Source organism: Silene latifolia, chromosome X (genome assembly GCF_048544455.1).
Source record: "Silene latifolia isolate original U9 population chromosome X, ASM4854445v1, whole genome shotgun sequence".
Taxonomy (NCBI): domain Eukaryota; kingdom Viridiplantae; phylum Streptophyta; class Magnoliopsida; order Caryophyllales; family Caryophyllaceae; genus Silene; species Silene latifolia.
Window position 1 is genome coordinate 315,563,208 of NC_133537.1, and position 21,119 is coordinate 315,584,326.

Sequence of the window (21,119 nt, forward strand, 5' to 3'; positions counted from 1 at the left end):
ATACCCTTCATTTTCAGGAATCCTATGGTCTCTTTTACTCCTCTTTCTGTCACTTTACTACCCCTTTCTCCCCTTAATTTAGGTTGGTGGAGCACATCCCTGCATTTTTAGGATCACCTTCCTATCCTTTTTAAGCACATGATGCATACTAAGTTTTAGGAAAATCCTCTCAAATTTTCCTATAGAAAAATAACTTTTGGAACTTTGACCCGTGTCATAAAACGACCGACAAGGTTCAATTTCTCGTGCTTGAGAATGTGGATGTTGGAGTCCTCTTCGAAACCAAATATTGAAAATTCTAATACGATCAGAGAGATCTAGGAACTGGAACGGGTTTTAAAGAGACGTATCAAAATGGTAGATATGAAGATCTCAAAGCCTCCTAAAACATCAAACTCTCTTATAAAACGATTTTTCTCTAAACTATTAACTTGTACCATAAGTTACTTATGGTAGTCACTAAAAATGCTTCTAGGAATATTTAGACCAAAACAACTTGTGATTCCTCACATACATATTCGTGGTACATCGAGACAAGAGATGGGGAAAAAAGGGTAAGCCCTATAATGGTCGTTTATTTCAATGTAGAAATTTGCAATACCTATATGGTAGCATCTCACATGATTTTGTACTCCGTATTTCACTTAAACTGGCAAAGTTTTTTAGTTGAAAGCAGGAGCTAGGTAAGCAAGTTCCTCTATGACGAAAGAATTAAAACATCAGGTCTGGGGGTGGGAGCCGGGGGAGTTTCACTACGTATCCTCCTAGAGTTGCATGTGGTGCAACTGGTGCTCTAAAGAAAGCAACCAAGTTGTATATAAAGGTGTCCAGAATATCAAATGCAAAGGAAGGCACATACTACCTAGTGGCTACACAATAAGAAATCGATCCAAACATTTATTCCATATTAATGACGTACAAATATTGAAAGTGTTTCCTTCACATACATATTCGGACACAAAAGATATATTATAATTCAGTAATATTATCTAAGCTTATTCAACGGGAATCCAAGATGGGTATCCCTCTATTGTTTCAAACCGATAATTCAAAACAAAAACCTCACTGCATACAATCTGAGGACGAAAGAAATCCTCAAATATATAAGAAAATACACGTAATGGCACAATCCGGCTAGCTAGTCCTTACAACATGTTAAAGGGGATAAAAAGGGAAGAAAAAAACAACGGTCCATATGTGATATACTATTGCTCGCCTCTTCACTAAAGGTGCATCGATAAACTATCTTGAACGAACTTCTTGAGTACATCCCGTGATCTGATATTAAAGCTCAACCTAAAGCCAAACAACTAACTTGGAAACCGGAATTTTAAAAACAAAAGGAAAAAAGAAATTCGAACCTCGATCCTTGTCACAAGATCATCTTGAACAGCCCTCACTGAGTCTTCCTTATGAACAGAGAGATACTTGCAAGTGGTAGGAATTCGTGGTATCACAAATTTTGCTGAACTTTTAGATTCTAACAATTAGCATTTGTTGTTCAAATCACGGGTCCTATGCGGCAATTCCTGTAAATTACAGTCACGGAAACATATTAGCTGACAATATGTAACACAGGCAGCTTGAACAAATGTAAAGTGTCAGCTGGTATGTCCTGTTGTCATGCGAACACTAGGGAAAAATTCGGACCAACTATCATTTTTCATCTTTTTAATCCAGGACAGAGGAAAAACAGGATCACAATACACAATAAGTTGTCTTTAAAGCAATCATCGTAGAATTCATGTAAAACCTCAAAAAAAAAAATCAGAAAGAACCGTCATGAAGCCATTGAAACTAGGCGGTATAGGTTTCATAAAGGTTGGATACAATTTGTAGAAGCAAAATGGACTAATATGAGAACTTCGTAGAACAAAACAAATAATGTACAGTTATCTTAATTGGTTTCCAAATGGTATGTGTTGATTTTAAACAAACAAAAAATTAACATAACATTATCCAAGCAAGAAGGCTTCACTTAAGAAAAAAAAGCAGTCAGCTTTAATCCTAGAATCTTTGGATGCTGACGTAGTGCATAACCAACTCAAACCAATCACCACGAAATGGCAATAGGGCTATATGGATAAATGGAGGGAGTATATTCTAATTATAGTGTTAAATGGAGTCAAACTTTGTAATTACAACAGACAATAAATATGCAGCAAAGCTTTACATGGGAATTTTAGTTACATTCAACTCTTTCGTAAATTAGGCACATAACTATCAATTGGCGAATAGAAATTTTTAGATTGGCAACGAGAAACAGTAAGTGTCTTGAATATTGACGGAGAGAGCTGGATGAATGAAATACAAATCAAATATATAATGAAAATGTTAAGATGAATAAGGACATCAAAGAAAATACCTCTATTAGATTGTGTATTCCTCACATTATAGCTTCCAATAAAACCTTCAGTGGAATTAGATGCAACATTTGCAGTAGTATTACCCATACCAAAACCAAATGATGCAGAGACATCTAATTCAGGAGAACCAGAACGCCACGTACTGTCTTCATATGATGGCCCACTATGATACAGGTCTGCATAAGACGTATCAAAACCACCTGTTGATATAGAAAAAGAAGGTGGTAGAGTTGGCTCTGTCACATGAGATCTTCCATAATTCCCACTTCTCAAGCCATAAGTGACATCGCCAAAGCCGTGCCCAAGATTCCTACTATTAAACCCAGACCCTCTACTTCCAGTTTGTTGAGGAATAGGTGTTGAAGCCCAGTTTGATTCACTATTTCCAAATGGAACTCCAATGTTTCCAGCACTAGAACCAAACAAACCAGAAGGGCTGGTGGGGTTTGTGGAATTACTAAATGACCCATTTCCCCAAAGATTACGGGTTGTCGAGCTTCCCAAAGAATCGCCTCTTCCACTACCCCCATTATAACCAATCGGGCTGATATACCTGTTCGAGTTGCCGTCATAATAAGGTCCCAAAACCCGGGCATAGTTCTGACTGTTACTAAGATTTGAATTTGCGCTATAACCAGCATTAATCATTGGCTCCATACCCATGCCCATACCCATTCCAAACCCAGGATTTCCAAATGGGGGAGGCCCACTTCGACCGGTAACAAGAGGATTCAGTCTACCATATCCTCCTATAGTGCTAAGATTGTAGCCTTGAGCATAACTGTTGATAAAGTTACTAGCCCTACTCATGCCATAATTATATCCTAGGAGGGGGCTGCGACTAGGACCTGGTGATAACTCTTTTGGGACAGCCCTCTTGACTTCAACCATTTTTCCATTGAGTTCATGGAAAGTTTTGTGCAATACCCTATCGACAGCATCCTCCGAATCATAAGTAATAAAGCCAAATCCTCTGGGCCTTTGGGTGTTGTGATCATACATCACCACAACATCGGTAATGTTGCCAAAGTTATCAAAGTAGTTTTTGAAGTCATTCTCTGTGACTGTTGACGCCAATCCTCCCACAAATATTTTTTTGGTTCGTCCAAGCCCAGGAGATCCTTGGACGCTATTGCTGTTGCGACTTAATATTTGCTGATCATCCCTTGGGACAGCTTTCTTTGCTTCAACCTAAGCACAACACAGCCAAAAAGACAAGTCAAAAACATTATGTTTTTGGATAGCAGAATTGAACCTAAATAAAGGGTTTAAGCGATCAATGCATGATCAGAAGACAGGAAAAAATGTGGCAAATGAGTTTCAGTCCACAACAGAATCGAAGAAGAACAAGGAGCACCAAACAACAACTTCATCCCAATGCCTCAAGGGCTCCTGGAAATAACGGGGTAAGGAGAGGTCTCATGTACGCAACCTTACCACTTTGTTAAAAGACAAATGCTGAAAATTGCATCGAGAATGACATCAAATCCAATTTAGTAAACAATTTACTCTATTTGATCATAATCCATGACCAACGATAGCGAGTCTTTAGCTCCATTAGAAATAGAATTCGGATGATCAATGAGCAAAAGATACAAAATGTAACATTGGCAATTCTCAAAGGAGCTAAGGCAAGTAAGAGGCCACTACTAATGTCAGACCTTAATTACACTAAAAAATGTAAGTAAATTTCAAAAATCAAAACACAAAGTACTCACACTTCGGCCATCGATCATATGCTTCTCCATAACAACTCGCTCAGCAACAACAGGATCAGCAAACACAATGAAACCAAAGCCACGAGCACGACCCGTGATACGATCCCTCATGATCACAGCCTCCACAATTTCACCATACTGACCAAAATACTCCTTGAGCCTATCTTCATCCGTGTCCCATGAGATCCCACCAATAAAAAGCTTACCAAGATCTGATTCCATTTTTTTTTTCTTTTTTTTTTTGCTATTTTAATTCTGCATTTCAAATTAAAATCACTTCATAAGTTTCACCCAATCCCATCTACAACACTAACAAGCTACAAAATTCAGTAATCACAAGTTTTCATTAACATCAAACATCAAATTCCAGTAAAACAAACATCAAAAAGATGAGATTTTAACAAATTTTCTAGATCAAAATCATCAAATAACAACTGCCCACCTAATAAACAACACAATTCAACAGCAAAATCTCAAGTTTTATACAAAATGAACAGAATTAACATACAATTCCGATCAATCACTACGTGGGTTATAGGCAATTCAATCCAGGGACATCGGATAAAGCATAAACCAATCTAGGATTCCTGGATTCAATCAAAAACAAAACAAAACAAAAATCAATCAAAAAAACATAGAATTGATTGATGAAAAGGAAGAAGAAGATGAAAAAGAGAAGAGTAGAAAGGGAAAACAAACCGATATGAAGAAACCCAGATGCGAAAACTAAGATCTAAGAAGAAGATTGATAAGGAGAGAGGATGAGGTCATCCTCTACAAGGCTGTTTCCCCCTCTGTCTTTCTCTCCTTTCTTTTTCTACTATTTCTTTGGTTATTCCACCTCTTCTTTCTCCAACTTATTATATTCTTCACATTATTTATTTAGTTTAAAATTAGAAGAAATCAATTTTCAACTCGACACACAATTAAGGGTGATGGTTAGGTCGCATGCGTTTATGATACTACGGAAATAATATAGGACGGTGAATGATGATAACTCATGTTTACATGGTTTGTAGTGAAATAAGTTGGTGTTTCGGGACATGTTTCAAAACATGGCTTAACCTAGTCTAAGGACTACAATTTTCAACTCGACACATAATTGAGGGTGAAACTTAGGTCGCGTTCGTTCGTTTGTGATATAACAGGCACAATCTAGGGAGGTGAACAGTGATAGGTCGTGTTGGCATGGTTTATAGTGTGAAACAGTTGGTCTTCCGTGATCTGTTCCAAAACTTGATTGAACTTGGTCGAAGGAATCAATTTCAACTCGACACATAATTAAGGGTGAAACTTAAGTCGCATTCGTCCATGACATTACGGTCACAATCTAGGACGGTGAATGGTGATGGCTCGTGTTGGCATGGTTTATAGTGAAACACTTGGTATTCCGTGACAGGTTTCAAAACTTGGTCGAACCTGGTCTAAGGACTACAAATTTCAACTCGACACATAATTAAAGGTGAAACTTAGATCGGGTGCGTTAGTGGTATTACGAACACAATCTAGGACGGCAAATGGCGATAGCTCGTGTTGGCATGGTTCATAGTGAAACGGTCGATGTTCCGTAATATGTTTCAAAACTTGGTCTCAGGATTACACATTTATGTTTTTATTATTATTAGAACATTTTGAGTCCCAATATATATATAAAGAGAATAAATAAATCTATAGAAAATAACAAGATCAAATACTCTCTTTGTTCCAATTATTGTTTGCCATTTTTTATTGTGTGAGAGAAATAATTTAATTAAAAATAGATAGATAATGGTGACGGAAGAAGTATATGTATTATACTTAAACGATCAATATATATTATTGCATCTAAAAGATGTATGATGATGAAAGCATGTTATACGACTCTTTTAAATTGATTCGTGCATGCTACAACTCAAAGATAAGTTTAACGTCCACAATGCTCGACGATGTACTCCTTAAAAAAGTCTTTGTCTCGAGTTTAACCTCACAAAAAAAAATAGTTAAAGTAAATCCTCAACCTTAATCAAACCTTGAAGCATTCTTAATTTATACTTCCTAATTGACATGGGTGGATGTTAGAAAAACTAATTCGTATTTATCTATTTTAAACATTCATAAAAATTCCAAGTTTCATGATGAGTCACATTTATATACATTTATATGCCCCCTTTAGTTACTTTCGATATGGTTTTCGTGCTAAATTATATTAATTATATGCCTTTTATGCTAGAATGTTGTTACTTCCGCTTTTTGGTGTTTAATGCAAGAATGATGCATTTGTGGATCAAAAGAATGAAATGTAGCACCGCGGAGTGGGCATGAAGGAATACATGGAGCATGACACGGGAATATGGAGGAATAAAGGAAGAGAAGTGAAGAAGACAACACGAAGAAAAGAGCTGAAATAGGAAAATACTCGATCAAGTAGGCAAGAACTCGATCGAGTGGGTGTGTACTCGATTGAGTGCACTAGGCTCGACCGAGTACATATCGAGCTGGCAATTTTCGGCGCAATTTCCTTAAGTCGGGTACACTTTATTATAAATACCCAATTCATTTGTACCCTATGTTATGTTTACGTCTTATTTACCCTAGAACTCTCCTAAAACCCTTAGTTTAGTTTTATTGCTATTACTTTCGGATCTACAACTCGTTCTACCTTAATTTGCTACGGTACTTAATCATTCTTCAATTGTTATTCAATCAAGTTTATTCTATTGCTTAATTAATTATTCTTATTACATGCTTTTAATTATGCCTTATATTATTATTGTTGTTGCTATTCCGTCTATCATGAGTAGCTAATCTTTTAATCTAGGGTGAATGGGGATTTAGGTTATTAGAAGGGGATTATGTTAATGAATTGATAGTTAAAATAGCTTCTTTGTTGTTGTTCAGTTATTGTCTTGAATCTAGTTAATTAGTTTCCGCATGATTGATTAATTAGTATTGCAAACTAGGATTTTCAACGACTGGGTTAAGACTAGTATAGGCTACGATAACTGAATAGACTGACTTAATGATAGCGATCGCATGTTAAGTTTAGATCTAAAGGACATATTAGAATCGACCGATCATATGACCTTAAACAACATAAATTGCTCTATCAATGAATTAAATCACACCCGGATAACTACTTAGTGAACCTAATCCCTAGACGTTTTAATATTATTGAATTCATCTTAATTACTTTTATTACAATTAGTTGATAGAAATCAAACAAACAACCTTCAAGAAATTCTTACTTTAAGACGGACTTAAATATTAGCAAATAGAATAATTACCGCCTCCCTGTGGATTCGACTTTTTCTTGCCACTGGCTACCAGTTATTAGTAATTTAAGATTTATTTTGATAGACCAACGACTGAAGACAACCTTATCATTTCATTCACGAAATTTTGAGTCTTAATTAATTAATTTTTTAGTATACAACGAAAAAACAATACCGCGTATATAACTTTGAGTAGAAAAATATTTAATACAGATCGGGTACTATTCAGAATATTTGTTAACATGTCAATTTCATTCTTATCATCGTTAAGCGCAATTAATATTCTTCGTCAAACAATTAAACATTTAAACTCAATATATAGATAAACCAATCGTGGTATCAATCAAATAGAAGGTCAAATCGTTTACTTAGAATCATACTTATTTCAAGTTTGGCTCATTCAGTGTTTGTAGAAGTTTAGTTAAAATCATCCCATGGATTTATGTAGCAATGATTTTCAAAATGCTGTTATAAGTTTATCTGGATAAGGTTATCTTGAAAGCGTCTGTAGCTCAGTGGATTGAGCGTCTGTTTCCGAAGCAGAAGGTCGTAGGTTCGACCCCTACCTGACGCGATAATTTTTCATTTAGATCAACCAAGAAGTCCACACCGAATCAAAACTTAAGCTTTTATGCAACAAGTTTTAATTGATTGATCAAACAATAAATATAAATGTATCAGCGAGCAAATGCCTTGGAAGCGGCAGCACCATTTCCTGCTGATCATCAACTGGAAATTAATTCCGTTTTGAAGTTGTTATTTTCTGGGGGTGAGATTGATGGTAAAATGAAGGCGCCGGAAGACTTGCTGGGAGAAAGGTTGATGCGTGAATTAGCATTAAGGCCTTAAGGGTTCCTCAGATTACATTTGTTCAGGAATTTGTGCATTTTATAATAGGTTACCCTTACCTTTACATATTTCAGGGGTATGTTTCGACATAATTACACAAGCTTATTTTAACATATTGTTCGAAAAAACAATAATAATCAAGTTTTACGTTTTAAATGAATTATGTCAACTAACAAATAAAGACCAACCGAAACACGTTATATAATAATGTCGTAGTGAAAACAGAAATTATTACTCAAAACGAACAAATACTCAAAGTTTTCAATGGTGGAGGAAATTCATGGGCAGAAGAAGATAAAAAGAAAATGTTTACATGGAAGACAAATGAGATACATTGCAAATTTTGTACCCCATTTCAGAAAAGAAAGAACCAAAATGAAGTTTGTCTTCAAATTGACAAATTTAATGCACATTTATAAGAAAACTACAAAATCTTTAAATTACCCTGTCAATTTCTTTTGCTTCTAGTTTCTTCATTTACATGAACCCACGTGGAGACAAGTTTCTCACTAAAACCCCTTATTTAGGTATTTCCCCCTCTTCAGACTGCAAGTGACTTCAGCAGCAGCAACAGAGAAAAATGCAGGGAATGTGGGTGTCAATGAAGGAGAACATGGACTGCAGGAACAGCGTAAACGGCGGCGTCTGCCACCCGAAGCAACACAACATTATGCATCAAGCTTCCATGGGAAGTATAACAAGCAGTAAAAGAATGCTTATTCCACCAAGCATCTTTACAGGTGCATGGTTACAGTACTTCCTTATGTATGTATGACTTGTTAGAACTGTTCGCGTCTTTTCTTTTATTGTTGCTTACACAAGACTCGATGTTGTCATTGTTTCCCAAAGAGATTAACACTTGAATAATTGTTTGCAAATGCAGAAGTGGGAGAAGCAGATCTATCAAGGAAGGTTGTTGAAAAGATCTTGGGAAATGCTCTAACCAATCCGACAGCGAAAATCATGAAGATCAGAAAGGTCTTTAGAGTGAAAAATTCACCTCAAGTAGTGGATACATTTGAGGCGTATAGAGGGGCAATAAAGACGAAAGCTAAGGAAAGAGATCAGAAACACACAAGAAGCATGGTGGACGGGAATGAACTCCTCGGTTTCTATGTGACTACCGTCACTTGTTTTAGCAGAGAATCAAGACCTATCTCGGCACCTTGCGAATTCTCTGACTGCAACTTGTGCCAGTTATTTGGGTTTAGTTTTGACATAAATAACACAGAAAAGCCAGGAATGCAACTAAATATAAACAGTGAGGCGTTAAGAGAGAGCATTAAGGGACAGTCTAGGGGAAAGAAGTCGAAGAGGGCTGTGATTATCTGCAGGATTATTGCAGGAAGGATTAGAAGTGTTAATGACAGGAGAAGTGATGACGAATATGATTCAATTGTGAAGAAAGGGTTTTATCTCAATTCTCAGAATCTTATTGTCAGCAATCCTAATGCCGTACTTCCTTGCTTTGTAGTGATACTGAACTGAAGTTGGAACATTGTTTCTCAGTACATATATTGTACGGAGTGCTCCCTCTGTCCCAATCAATAGTTATCGTTGTTTCAAATCCGTCAAATAAAAACGGAAAAGATAACTATTAATCGGGACACAGGATTTATATTTATATTTACATTTTCCAATGATTCATGATGCAATAAAGCTGTCACTATACAATCTTTACTGATTATATTGTGAAGCAGTTGCAGTCAATGCATTTTCATAACAGGATCAATGGAATAGTATGCTCTGGGATTCCTTCAAAAGCTGTTGTGTGCCGGATACATGTAAATCCGAGCAGGACAGTAAAATTAGCATTGCTGGTCCTCAGGAGCATCTAAGCATGACTTCTTCTTGACAAAGTCTTTATAATCGGTAATGACCTACACCCTGCCATTAAGAACCGTAACTTCATTACCACACCCTCACACGCTAATATTCACAATATCCGACCTAGACAATGCTGCCCAACATTGGTACAATCCTTGTTATATCTCACCATGCCCATGTTTATCAACTCAAATAAGCCGAGATAATGCAGGGAAAATTCACAGCTACTTATTCAGGGTAGAAAGTCAGTGTTGAAGCATGACCTAGAAACTACAGCGAGTTGCTCCACAAAGCTCAAATGAAAGTGTACATGTTTTCACAAGCAGATTTTGTGTAGAATTACAGACCTTGAGAACACCAACAATCAACTCGCTAAATATAGAAATTCCAAGTGCAGACAACATTTTGACAAAGAACGTAAACAAAAGCAAGCATGTAATATGAAAGCATGCAGACAAAGTCTCAATTCAGAATTTCAGAGCACGCCTAACTGAAAAAAAAAAATGTGGTGAAAAGAAAACTGCCGATTTGCCACAGAGTAAGAAACAGCATATATTAAAGCTAGAAACCATAATTTATACGATGCCACCAGGAATCCATGTAGATATCCAACTTGAAAAATGATTTAGTGAACGAGGGTTTTGACATTCACACATTATTTCATTAAAGGTTGATACAGGTAAATCCGAAATGGTTCATAGGACTGCTTGCCTTGCAAAGCAAAACAAAACAAAACAAAAAAAATCGGAAAAACTCCCTCAGATTCTTTTTGCTTCTAGTTTCTTCATTTACATGAACCCATGAGGAGACAAGTTTCTCACTAAAACCCCTTATTTAAAACATTTCCCCTTTTCAGATAACACTAGTTTTGTGGCCCGTGAATTTCACGTGATATTTTGTTTTTAGTGTGATGTTTTTTTGTGTTTCTAGTAATTGAGACTTTATAAAATATCAAATCACATAGTAAGATTACCTCATGAATAATTTATGATAGATCGTGTACTAAAAATACGGGCATTGACATGTTAAAATAAAGATCAAAGTCGATAAATTAAAGAGTGCTATTTTTTCAAAGGTAAAATGATGAAAAAAAAAAAAATCAACAAATACCAAAATAAAAAATACAGTTGAAAAAAAAAACTAAAAAACTATTACTCATTCACGTTGATGTCGTCAATCTTACACTTAGTTTTTAATATATAGTTCCTTAAGCAATCCTAATATTTTACTTCTCCATAAAGTCTTCTTTCTCCAATGAATCGTCCCTATAAAAAGGTAACTTAGTAATTAGTGCGAATTAACCAACAAAACAGTGGAATTTGTTTTATACAATATTATCGTTGTTCCGGGTGTAATTCCAGAGCAGTTATTTATTACCACCCGTGCTTGTAGAATGACGTCCTTGATTGAATCCTCCTCTCGGTCTCCTGAAACAGTGAACAAACTGAGGGCTCGGCTTTGGGCCGAGCGAACTCACTCCGACGCTCAAGTCAGTAAACTTAGTGAGATAAGTTGTTGTTACTTGGCGAAGTATATATTGTAGAGAGATAAGGAAGATAATACCAGATGAATAGTGATTCTTAGGTTAAATTGTGGATCCCCTCCTCAATGAGAGTTGAGGAGTATTTATAGACTTTCACCTTTTGTCACGTAGTGGCCAAGTGGCTAGCAGGTGGAAAGACTTATCTACCCTCGGCCGAGGGACCCACGGCAGGCCGGCGGGCCCTGTTGACACGCCGCCGAGGGGTCTTGGATATGAGTTCGCGGATGTGTGCCCTGGCCCACTGCTAATTGCCCGGCCGGGACCCAAGAGACAGCCGACGGGGGTGCGTCGGTTAAGTCTAAGTCGTTGACTTGCTTGTGGATATCTTTGACCTTGCTCAATATGTTGACTTGGTCAGCGGGTGCAGAATATGCCCCATCAATTTGCCCCCAGCGTAGTCTATGCCGTGGTATGGGCTCCGATGTATGTTGAGTGTATATTCTGCGCAAGTAAAAATTTTCTTTCTCGGCCTCTTCTACCTCGGCTTGGTTCTGCTTAGGCCGTACCATATCCCCCTCCACATGGATGTGTAAAGGGCATCCGATGTGGAAAAGAAAGTGACGTTGGCCGAGACCAGGGTTGAGAGTGCCGGTTGTTTTTGATTGCCCCCGGCCGGTGCTATCTAGCTTGACTGATCATGTGGCCGGCGGAGAACAGATACTTAGGAATTTGTTGTGGAAGATGAATAGGCAGAGAGATATGAAGGGGCGTGTTGAAGACGCTTGGTCACTGTTGCATTGATTGACGTTCAACTGTTGCAACGATTGACATTCCGTGGTTGCATGTCTGACACGTGTCTGTTCGATGATTGGCTGACGTTTCATGGGTTGTGCCCTGATTGGTCCTTCTTCATGGGCTTTCCCCTATAAATAGGGCAGTTAGTCCCTGAAATTGGCCACCAATTTCATTTTCTCTAAAATTTTCTTCTCTCTAAACTTTCAAGGACTTCTCTCTCTTCTAATCTTCAGAGTCGTTACTTCGGCTAGCACTTTTCTTCAAGGTAAACAACCAAATTTTTCTCTTTTTAACTTGTAAGTTTTGTTGTAAACATGTCTTTCGCGATCCGGACCTAGTAAACTCGCGCGGGGGTTCCCCGTCGCGTCTTGATGAGGAGGAGATACTAGACGTCATCCCGATAAGGTCTGGGGGCCCTAGGTCTCCTTCTCCCGAAGTCGACCCAAAAGTTTTGGAGGATTGGGAGGATGATGATGACGGTGATGATGCTGAGAGGGCTCATCCTAATGAGGGGAGGCAGTACGTCACGGATCACGGCGAGGCCTGCATGACTGGTCTTGATCGTGCCTGGACCAATAAATTCGCCAGTTGTTCCGGCGGAAATCTTTTCGAGGGTCATTTCTCCTTCGGTGAGGGGTACAAAATTGTTATCCCTGAGAAGGGTCAGGCGGTCTGTTGCCCTCCCCCGGGTCACATCGGCGTATATATCAGGCACCTGGAGTATGGGCTCCGGTTTCCTTTGAATGAATACGTCCTGGCCATCATCAAAGCTATGAACGTCGCTGTGGCTCAACTGCATCCGTTGGCCATTAGGACGATAGTTGGCTTCGTGTGGCTCTGTCTCTTTAAGGGGGAGGTCCCTACAGTTAACTTATTCCGCCGCTTCATCATCTTGCCATCGACCCCGGTAAAGTGGGGTGGTATAGCGTGCGATGGAGCCGGGCTACATCTCCGTTGATAAGCTTTCTTCTCCGCAATGACCGGAAGGGGCGGTGGGTGTATGTCGAAGTCTTGGGATGACTATCCGCTGCCCCGTCCTTCCAAAGACCAAGTTAATTTGCGGTGCGAGAGCGAGGCGAGCGTGACAAATGGGTAACCCGGAGTAAGCTTAAGATGGACGCTTCGAAGGCCTGTCTTAATGCAGATGAGAAGCGGGCGATGCAGCTGTTTGATGCTGAGAAGGGATGGGTGTAACACCCCCATACTCCAAGTGCCTTACCAGGACCACTCAGGTATAAGGATGCTACCATCTCGGTTACCCGAGGCATGATAATCATAAGACAATGAAGAAACATACTTTATTAAATGAGTTTTAGCGATTACATAACAAAACCAACTGTAAGCAAAATACAACTGTTCTCCAACTATAAACCAACTGAAAGGAACTGTCCTAACAAACACAACGGAAGACTAAAGACTCGGATATGTGATGACTCCATCCCCGACTAGATCCCACACGTATCCAAGATATACCGCTAAAGCAATCGCTCACCACCCCGAATGGATCACCACAGTTTTTAAAACATTTAAACGGGTCGATACTAATCACACAATTCACTATATATATATATATATATATATATATATATATATATATATATATATATATATATATATATATATATATATATATATATATATATATATATACAAATATACAATAAGATAAACAGATGACTTAAGCGTCACACATACACAACCAACCACCTCCAATCATCTCAATCGCCGATCGTCCACTGGACTACCGCGATGGGGGACGCATGATCGTACCCACCAAATCCCCGCTCCACATAGTGAGCGATAACCCTGTCCATTAATGTGCACATCCCCTTCCGTGGCGGGTTCCACGAAGGGCGAAACTAGGGCGTGAAGCCACTCCCGCAAGTGACTCCACTCAGCCAAGAACGCATCTCGAGAACCATAGGCAACCAATCACAATCACAATATCAACAACCGTCTGAATCTATCAACAGTGTACAATCACAATCACAGCCGTCACAATACAATTACTATATCAAACAATCAATCTCAACACATCAACAATCATCCCATTATGGGACTAATACCGAGTAGAAATCCTACCCCGGAAAGCACAATTATCGACGGTCTCACCGTGTCAAAAAGCCTCTTCTACAAAACCTCCTCCTATCATACAACATACAAATGCTACCAAATCACAAACTACTCAAAAACCCCCAAATCCCTATATTAGGGTTTAACCAAATTAAGGGAAAGACAATAAAAAGGGTACATAGATCTTACCCTCGACGCAAGGAACTCAACGATATAATCAACGACAAGAACTGACCGTCTGAACTCCGAGAATTGCTAAGAATGCGATTAAGAAGATGAACTTGTTTGCTTTCTCTCTTAAACAGAAATTTAGGTTTTGTAAAAGTGATTTAGAATAATGCCGACGAAGCTTAAATACCTTAATCGCATAATTAACAAAACCCGAGAAAACTCCCCGTAAAACCGGACACTCGATCGAGTACCCAAGGTACTCGATCGAGTACCTCCCTACTCGATCGAGTGCCCCTGACTACTCGATCGAGTACCCAACAGTCAGAAACTATTTTATTTCGCAACTTACCCTTACTCGACAGAGTAAGGCCTACTCGATAGAGTACCCCAAGACTTATAAATACGGAGTATTACAATGGGTGCCCCCGACTCAGATTATTCTTCAGGATGAGCTGCTTTGCCGCGTCGGCCTCATACCGGCCCTCAACCAGGGTGAGTAGGGTCGGTGTGAGGCCCATTTTTACTGTTACGCTCCTGTTTTTAGAACTTTGTTTTACTTCTTTCATGTAACTCTTGTCCGGTTTCTTGCACCGGTTTGCCAGATCTGCGAGAGGACCTTGAAGAGGTTAGGGCTTGACAAGGACGGGAAGGTCGTTCAAAGAAGCATCCTCAGCCGACGCGCGTGATCGTAGGCGGCTCCCAACAAACTCATGGACAAGCGGTGAAGGCACCTGGATCCGGCGGTGGCTCAAGCACGGGTTCTCGAAGGTGTCAAGAGAAAACCAAAGGCGCGTCCAGGTCGGCGACGGCGTCAACCCCAACTCCTCTTCAACCCCAACGGTCCGAAGGAGCATGTGGAGGTCGTCGATATTATCTGCGGAGGTGGTGATCATTGCGAAGGGCCCTCCTCCTCCAAAGAAGAGAAAAGAACCATCGGCTTCCAACGTTGTTGGGAAAGAATGGTTCACCCGGTCCTTTATCTAAGAAGGTCCGGATGAGTACGGACCTAACTCGTGGTTCGGACTTAGCCGGTTCATTATGCATTCCCGATGATGACTCTCGATGTGTCAATGAATGTTGACATGGATGCGCTGTGTGAATTTTTGTAGATCCCGCGTTGGTACCGCCGTTCTCACCGAGCGGCAATTAGAGAAGCGACCGAGAGAAGGCGGGTGATAGAAATGTCACCGTTGACTCCTTACTCCAGAAGGTTTCCCCCACCGAGCTTGTGGCCGAGGGGACGAGAATATACAAGAGGTCGGCGAAATGGACTCAGCTAAGCCGGCTCCCACATTATGGAGTAAGAGAAGGCTATGGCCTGCCGGGCCATTGATCGAACGGCTTAAGCTTGATCTCTCCGCTGCAAAGGGGGAAGCCGGGAAGGCTAAGCTTGACCTCTTTCTTTGCCGCACGAAAGCGTGTGGAGGAAGCCGAGAAGCGGCTATTGGCCGAGAGGGCCAAAGTTGAGGCCGCCGATGCCACCGCCAAGTTCTTTGGAGGAGCGGGACAGTATTAGGGCGTTCTGACGCCCGTAGTTGCCAAGAGGGAAGAATGGAAGGAAATGTACTTGGCTCGATCCCGAGGCACATAGGGGCACAAGGGATATCCTTGCCCAAAAGGAGAAAGATATTGAGATGCTTGGATCGAGATCATCCCTACCATGCGCGCCCAATTTAGGGACCGGGCCGAGGAAGCGACCGGGGAGGCTATCAAGAAGCTCATTCCGAAGGCTCCTTCCCGTGGCAACAATTTGAGCAGCTTACTGGATGAGATGGCCGATCTTTGCGGAAAAAGCGGCTGCGGAAAAGGCGGAGGCGGCGAAGGCGGCTCAGATAGCTGAGGCCAAGGCGGCCTACGATGCAAAGGTGAAGGAGGCCGAAGAGGAGGCTGAGAGGCTAAAGGCACGTGAAAATGACGAGCTTTCCTCTGGGCCGGCCACCGAAGATGATGCTGCTGCTGCCGATGGGGGCAAAGAATAAGCGTAGGGAGACGGGCGGTCGTCACCAGACTCACCCGGCATCTCGGATAGCTTTAGCTGTTCGGGGGCCAACTATTGAGCCTTTCCTCCCTGCCATCTTTTGGCGCTTCAAATGTCATGTTTGTAACCTTTTGCTTTTCTTTTCCTTGTTTTTGTAAAACTTTGGTTGGTTGCATTTTGGCTCATCCCTATGGGGACGGCCGTCGTCTGTATTCTTCTCATTTGTAATAAGAGTTTGCTCATTTTGCCTCTGGCTTGGCCGAGGTCTTCTCTTGTCTTTTTGCGTTTAACGTCTTTTTCTTGAACATGTTAGCATGTTGGTCGCTTCCTCTTTCACTCTCGGTCTAGCCGAGGCGTCGGAATTGCGCTTCCCAACCGCCGTTGTGAACATGTTGGCGTATCGACCGTTGTGTCCTCTGCCAGGCCTTCGGTTTGGCCGAGGCGACTAGAGGTTACGGCGCGACAGCGTCTGTTAGCGTATCGACCGTTGTGTCCCCTGCCAGGCCTTCGGTGGGCCGAGGCGACTAGAGGTTACGGCGCGACAGCGCCTGTTAGCGTATCGACCGTTGTGTCCCCTGCCAGGCCTTCGGTGGGCCGAGGCGACTAGAGGTTACGGCGCGACAGCGTCTGTTAGCGTATCGACCGTTGTGTCCCCTGCCAGGCCTTCGGTGGGCCGAGGCGATAGCGTCTGTTAGCGTATCGACCACTGTGTCCCCTGCCAGGCCTTCGGCGGGCCGAGGCGACTAGGGGTTACGGCGCGATAGCGTCTGTATCTGGCAACTGCACTGGTAGTGACTGCCATGGCGTCTACTTCTTGGTAATGACTATGGGGGGGAAAATGAACACTTTGATGGAAAACTTGGACGATTCTTCATTAGACATAAACATGCGTCGGGGTGCCCACAGTTGTCTTAGGCACCTCCGCCGCTATACAAAGTATTTCCTGAGGTTGTCAGTGTTCCAATGGCTCATCAAAGGCACACCCCCCATGTCTGTCAGCCGGTATGTACCCGGCCTTATTTCTTCAACGACTTTGTAGGGACCTTCCCTAGCCGCGTCGATTTACCATGAATGTTCCCTTTGTTGGTGGCGGCTGATTTTCTCAGGACTAGATCTCCTACTTTTAGGTCCCTTTTGTGGACTCTTCGGTTGTATGCTCTTCTCATTCGGTTTTGGTATACTGCAAAGTTGAGGCGTGCTGTATCTCGGCTTTCCTCGACCAGGTCTAGGGAGGCTCTTAGACCTTCCTCATTTTCAACCGGATTAAAGGTGGCCGTTTCCGAATGTCGGCACCGTTGCCTCAATTGCGGGGATCGCGGATCCGTAGACTAAGTGGAATGGACTGTACCCGTTACTTCTTTCTCCGTGGTCGGAGGGACACAGGACGCCGGTAGCTCATCGGCCGATCTTCCCTTTAGGTCTTCAACTGTCTTCTTCAAACCGTTGAGGATTGTTTTATTAGTCGCCTCGCTGTCCGTCCGTTGCTCGTGGGTGGCGAGACGGAGGAGTATGCAAATTTGATACCAAGTTCTTCCAACCAGTTCATTATTGTGTCACTCCAAAACTCTCGGCCGTGGTCAAATACCATAACTTGGGGTAACCCAAAACGAGTTATGACATTTTCCCAGATTACCTTTCTTACGGCCGCCGTGGTCTTGGCAGGTACCGCTACAGCTTCAACCCATTTGGTGAAGTAGTCAACGGCGACGATCAAGTACTTTCTTCCTCCGGAGCGTTGAAATGGCCCTAGTAGATTCATCCCCACTGTGCAAAAGGAAGGGGATTGAGTACGGCTGCGAGGTCTCGGGAAGGTGCATGTATCACCGGAGCATGCATTTGTGATTGTTGCATTTTTGGTTTTGGCTCTGGAATCCGCAAGCATGGTGGGCGAGAAGTAGCCGGCTCGGAGAGCTTTGTGGGCTAGTGCTCTTGCCCCCATGTGATGGCCGCAGATGCCTTCGTGAATTTTCACAAGATTAGCTCCGCGTCTACGGGCCGACACATTTCAGGAGTGGCCTTATCACGGACCTCCTGTACAATTCCCTTCGAATACCAAGTACCTTCTTTGCGATCCTTTTTATTTTCTCGAGAGACTGCGGTCCTCCGTAACTCATTTGTCAATTTGTATTTCATTATCGGAGTCATCCACGTCGTCTCGGTCTCTATGTTACCCACCATGCCGACGGCCTCAGTAATGCTCTTGGCATTCCCGATGTCCTCCAGACGGTTGGTGACATTCTTGATGGTCGGCGGCAAGCTTTGAGAGAGCGTCGGCTCGGTTGTTCTCGGACCTGGGAATGCATTGTATCTGAAAAGATTTCAACTTAGAAGTGTCAGCTTTTACCCTTTCCGGGTATCTTACCATCCCGTCGTCTCGAGTCTCGTACTCTCCTCTATTTGATTAGCCACTAAAAGTGAATCTGTCTTTAAAATGATGTGCTCTGCCCTGCGCTCTAGCTAGCTCGACTCAGGTTATCACCGCCTCGTATTCGGATTCGTTGTTTGAGGCCGAGAAGGTAAATTTCAAGGCATACTCAAACTCGTCCCGTTTGGTGATGATAAGGATGCGGCTCTGAGCTGTTCGCCGTGGAGGACCCGTCGGTGTACACTTCCCATACCCCGGGATTTTGCTCTTCTTGATATGTGCACTCGGCTAGGAAATCTGCAAGTGCTTGTCCCTTTATCGAGGGCCTCGGCTTGTATTGAATGCCGAAGCCGGATAGCTCTACTGCCCATTTGATGAGCCTGCCGGATTGCTCAAATTTTTCCAATGCTTTCTCCAATGGTTGATCGGTTAAGACCGATCACGGGATGTCGTCAAGTAGGGTTTAAGTTTCCTTGCGGCGACGACGACAAGAAAGGTCGCTTTTTCAATCGGCGGGTAATTTCTCTCGGCGGGCAACAATGTATGGTGACAAAGTAGATTGGGTGTCTTCTTGCTTGTCCTCTTCTCGACGATTACGACCGACCGTGGCGAGGTAATCGCTATGTCTGAGATATAGCGTCTCCCCAAAGATCGGCCTGGACGGGGTTGGGAGAGTCGAAGATGAGCTTTCGGTTGCTTGAAAGTTGTGCTCTGTTCCTCCCATTGAAGTCCTTATTCCCTTTCAACACTTTGAAGAATGGGGTGCTCTTGTCGGCTGACCGAGAGATGAAACGGGCTAGAGCCGCCATCCTCCCGGTCAGCATCATAACCTCTTTTCGATTCCTTGGCTCCGGCAGATCTAGGATTGCTCGGACTTTGTCTGGGTTGGCATCAATTCCCCTGGCGCTGACAAGTACGCCGAGGAACTTACCTGCCCGGACACCGAAGTTGCATTTCATTGGGTTGAGCTTCATCTTGTATTTCCTTAGTGAACAAAATGTCTCGTGTAAATCGGCTAAGTGCTCGCTGTCAGACTTGCTTTTCACAATAGCATCGTCGACGTAAGCCTCAATGTTGCGCCCTTTTTTATTTTGGAACACTTTGTCCACCAGTCTTGTGTAAGTTGCACCGGTGTTCTTCAAACCAAACGGCATCATTTTGTACATGTATGTGCCGTTAGCAGTGATGAATGCGCATTTAGGCATGTCTTCCTCGGCCATGAACACCGATGATACCCGAGAAGCGCGTCCAAAGAAGCTCAAAGATAGTGTAGCATGCCGTCGCGTCGATTAAACTATCTATTCGAGGCAAGGGATATCAATCTTTGGGGCATGCTTTACTAAGATTGGTAAAATCTACACACATCCTTCATGCCCCCGATGATTTCCTCACCATTACAACATTAGCTAATCACTCAGGATAGGTACAAGGCATGATAAAGCCCGCCGCTAGTAATTTATCTACCTCGGCTTTGATGGCCTCATCCTTTCTACCGAGGAGTTCCTCATCCTTTGCTTGACGGGGCGGCGGTGGGGAGTACGTTTAGCTTGTGAACAATTACCTCCCGCCACGCCTGGCATCTCTCGCCGCCGAGTAGGCGAAGACGTCTTTGTTCTTCCTCGGCAGTCTAGGAGGGCGCTCGAATTTTGGCTCCCAGTGTTAACACCGATAGTTACGGTGCGGCCCGGGTCAATCTCCACCTCCTCGGTCTCCGCTCCTTCGACCATGCCGACGGTGGTATCCATGCGTTCGCCCCCGTTGCAAGGATGGGCTCTTCCCCTTCTCGACTTCTTCGCCACTTTGAAGGATTGCATGTTGCACCCCGGCGGACACTTGGACATTGACCACTTCGTCCTTTTCGTTCCTTGAGACGAGCTTATGCGCTTCCCCCCGGTCCGAGACATACATCAATGTCGAGCCGGATGGACACATCGCATCGGCCTCGCTCGGGGTGACTCGGCCTATGAGAACGTTGTAGGCGGACGAGCCGTCAATGACCACGAACTCGGACATAACATTCTTGGCCGCACTTCCCTCGCCGAACCTCACCGGCATCCTGATTGACCCAAGGGGTAACAGGCGAAAAAAGCCGTACAACGGGTTGGTGCGGGGGCTCAAGTCTTCAACCTTTAGACCGAGGTTGAGAAAGCATTCCGTACATAATGTTTGTGTAGGCGCTGTGTCAATCGTGCACCTCTTCACCAGGTGGTTGGCTATGTTCAAGTGGACTACGAGTGGGTCAT

General features: G+C 42.5%; 2 protein-coding genes and 1 non-coding gene across 6 annotated transcripts; 2 read left to right on the forward strand and 1 right to left on the reverse strand.

The window, feature by feature from the left end:
* Positions 1–879: 879 nt before the first annotated feature.
* Positions 880–4,968, reverse strand: LOC141617680 (uncharacterized). 4 transcript variants are annotated; one of them, XR_012531178.1, is made up of 6 exons: positions 4,784–4,935; positions 4,593–4,671; positions 4,085–4,339; positions 2,366–3,557; positions 1,362–1,529; positions 880–1,278 (listed from the first exon to the last, which is right to left on the reverse strand). XR_012531178.1 is itself a non-coding variant. In XM_074434847.1 (5 exons), the coding sequence occupies exons 3-5, from the start codon at positions 4,304–4,306 to the stop codon at positions 1,516–1,518; spliced, it is 1,428 nt and encodes a 475-aa protein (XP_074290948.1). In that variant the 5' UTR covers positions 4,307–4,339; positions 4,593–4,671; positions 4,784–4,957; the 3' UTR covers positions 880–1,515. The 4 variants fall into 4 exon arrangements, 2 of the variants coding, with proteins under 2 accessions (XP_074290948.1, XP_074290949.1); XM_074434847.1 differs by having other exon boundaries at positions 880–1,529; positions 4,784–4,957; XR_012531179.1 differs by lacking the exon at positions 4,593–4,671 and having other exon boundaries at positions 885–1,278; positions 4,784–4,914.
* A 2,868-nt stretch (positions 4,969–7,836) lies between these two features.
* TRNAR-CCG (transfer RNA arginine (anticodon CCG)) lies at positions 7,837–7,909 on the forward strand. Its single transcript has one exon. It is a non-coding gene; the product is annotated as a tRNA-Arg (tRNA).
* Positions 7,910–8,646: 737 nt separating this feature from the next.
* On the forward strand, positions 8,647–10,501 carry LOC141621974 (uncharacterized). Its single transcript, XM_074438070.1, has 2 exons — positions 8,647–8,924; positions 9,068–10,501. The coding sequence occupies exons 1-2, from the start codon at positions 8,765–8,767 to the stop codon at positions 9,670–9,672; spliced, it is 765 nt and encodes a 254-aa protein (XP_074294171.1). The 5' UTR covers positions 8,647–8,764; the 3' UTR covers positions 9,673–10,501.
* Positions 10,502–21,119: the final 10,618 nt, after the last annotated feature.